This window comes from Pygoscelis adeliae, unplaced genomic scaffold (genome assembly GCF_000699105.1).
Source record: "Pygoscelis adeliae isolate BGI_AS28 unplaced genomic scaffold, ASM69910v1 Scaffold315, whole genome shotgun sequence".
Taxonomy (NCBI): domain Eukaryota; kingdom Metazoa; phylum Chordata; class Aves; order Sphenisciformes; family Spheniscidae; genus Pygoscelis; species Pygoscelis adeliae.
The window spans coordinates 1,624,910-1,626,421 of record NW_008824865.1 but is presented as its reverse complement, the minus strand read 5'-3'; the positions used below and the strand labels follow the sequence as shown (position 1 = coordinate 1,626,421).

Sequence of the window (1,512 nt, the reverse complement as noted above, 5' to 3'; positions counted from 1 at the left end):
ACTGTGCATCACTTGCTTTGTGTATTGTTATTATTATCATATTATTATCATTATCATTTTATTTCAATTATTAAACTGTTTTTATCTCAACCCACAAGTTTTTCTCACTTGTGCTTTTCCAATTCTCTCCCCCATCCCACCGGGGTGGGGGAGCGTGGGGGGAGTGAGCGAGCAGCTGCGTGGTGCTTAGCTGCCGACTGAGGTTAAACCATGACACCATGTTGTCAAATAATCTTTATTACAAGCTTTTAGGAAAGGCCATACGCTCCACAGTCAAGTCTCTGTGCTCTCCTGCTCTAAGCTCACATGAGAGTCAGGTGTCACTTTCCATTTTGGCATACAGACAGAATCTGCCTTTTCCTTCAGACACTTTATGAATGACCATGATGGGAATCCACCCAAATATAAAGCAACAACAATCCTCTCCACGTCATTTAAAAAAAAAAAATCAAAAGCACATTCTCCACAGTGTCCTCGTTTTTCCACATGCCTGCAGTTGCCTGCAAATTAATTAACTGCAACTGTTCATAGACCCTGTGTAATCAAGGCAGGTCAAAATCATTTTACCTCAAAGGACTCAGCAAAGTTACAAAATAGGAAGTTCAGAGAGACAAGAACAGTTAGACTGAAAGAGTTAGTTTGTAACTAGAGAAACACAACCACCACCAGTTAGTGCTTATGGGTAACTGAGAATGGAAGAAGTTAAGCGATGATCAGGATTATTTTGCTGAATTCAGGTAAATGGTTTTAAGTATAGAGTTCCTGTTCTCCGAGAACCAAGAATACGCATCATTCTTACATAAAGAACATAAGAAACTGAATTACTCTACTGTGAGAACGGTTTAGGGATGAGAGCAGAGAATGTTATTGTTAAATAATCATCTGAACATGCGTTCCCAGCCTGACATAATGGTCAAAAGAGTTAATGTGACTTTGGGGATGTATTCCCTGGAAAATTTTTAATGGGCGAATGTGTTTGTAGCTCTTAGCAATGATACAACGACTGGGTCTGCTATTCACACTTCAGGAAGAAAGTTGAGAAATTGGTGGTATTTTGAAATATCAAGCAGAAACTAAAATATGGCTATATGCCTGTAAAGTGCAGTTTCCTGCATAGTATTTCAAAATATCATAACTTGTATCAAGTCACAAAACTTCATAACTTGTATCATTGTTAAGAGCTACAAACATGTTCTGCATTCAAAATTTTCCAGGGAATACATCCCCAAAGTTACATTAACTCTTTTGACCGTGACATCTGGCTGGGAGCGCACGTTCAGATCGTTATTTAACAGCTTTTCTGATACAGGTTATGACTAACGCTTACTGAGACCACCAGCGATCTTCCATCAGGTAACTGTAGGCGCCCAACACTGAAACACTCCGGGCACTGAGCTAACGAGAGAAAGAACCGAGGGGGAGGACGGAGAGGCCCTGCGCCAACCTCCCCGCTGCCCGCGGTGACCGACCGGACACGCTCCCTGCAGAGGGCACAGGACCAGGATCAGTTGA

General features: G+C 41.7%; 1 protein-coding gene across 1 annotated transcript in view; it reads right to left on the bottom strand.

The window, feature by feature from the left end:
* Window positions 1-1,512, bottom strand: part of TBC1D22A (TBC1 domain family, member 22A) — a 200,209-nt gene that overhangs the window by 196,926 nt on the left and 1,771 nt on the right. Inside the window, exon 2 of the mRNA XM_009324397.1 lies at window positions 1,308-1,481. Coding sequence (XP_009322672.1) covers window positions 1,308-1,481 — 174 coding nt within the window. The remainder of the gene's footprint in view (window positions 1-1,307; window positions 1,482-1,512) is intronic.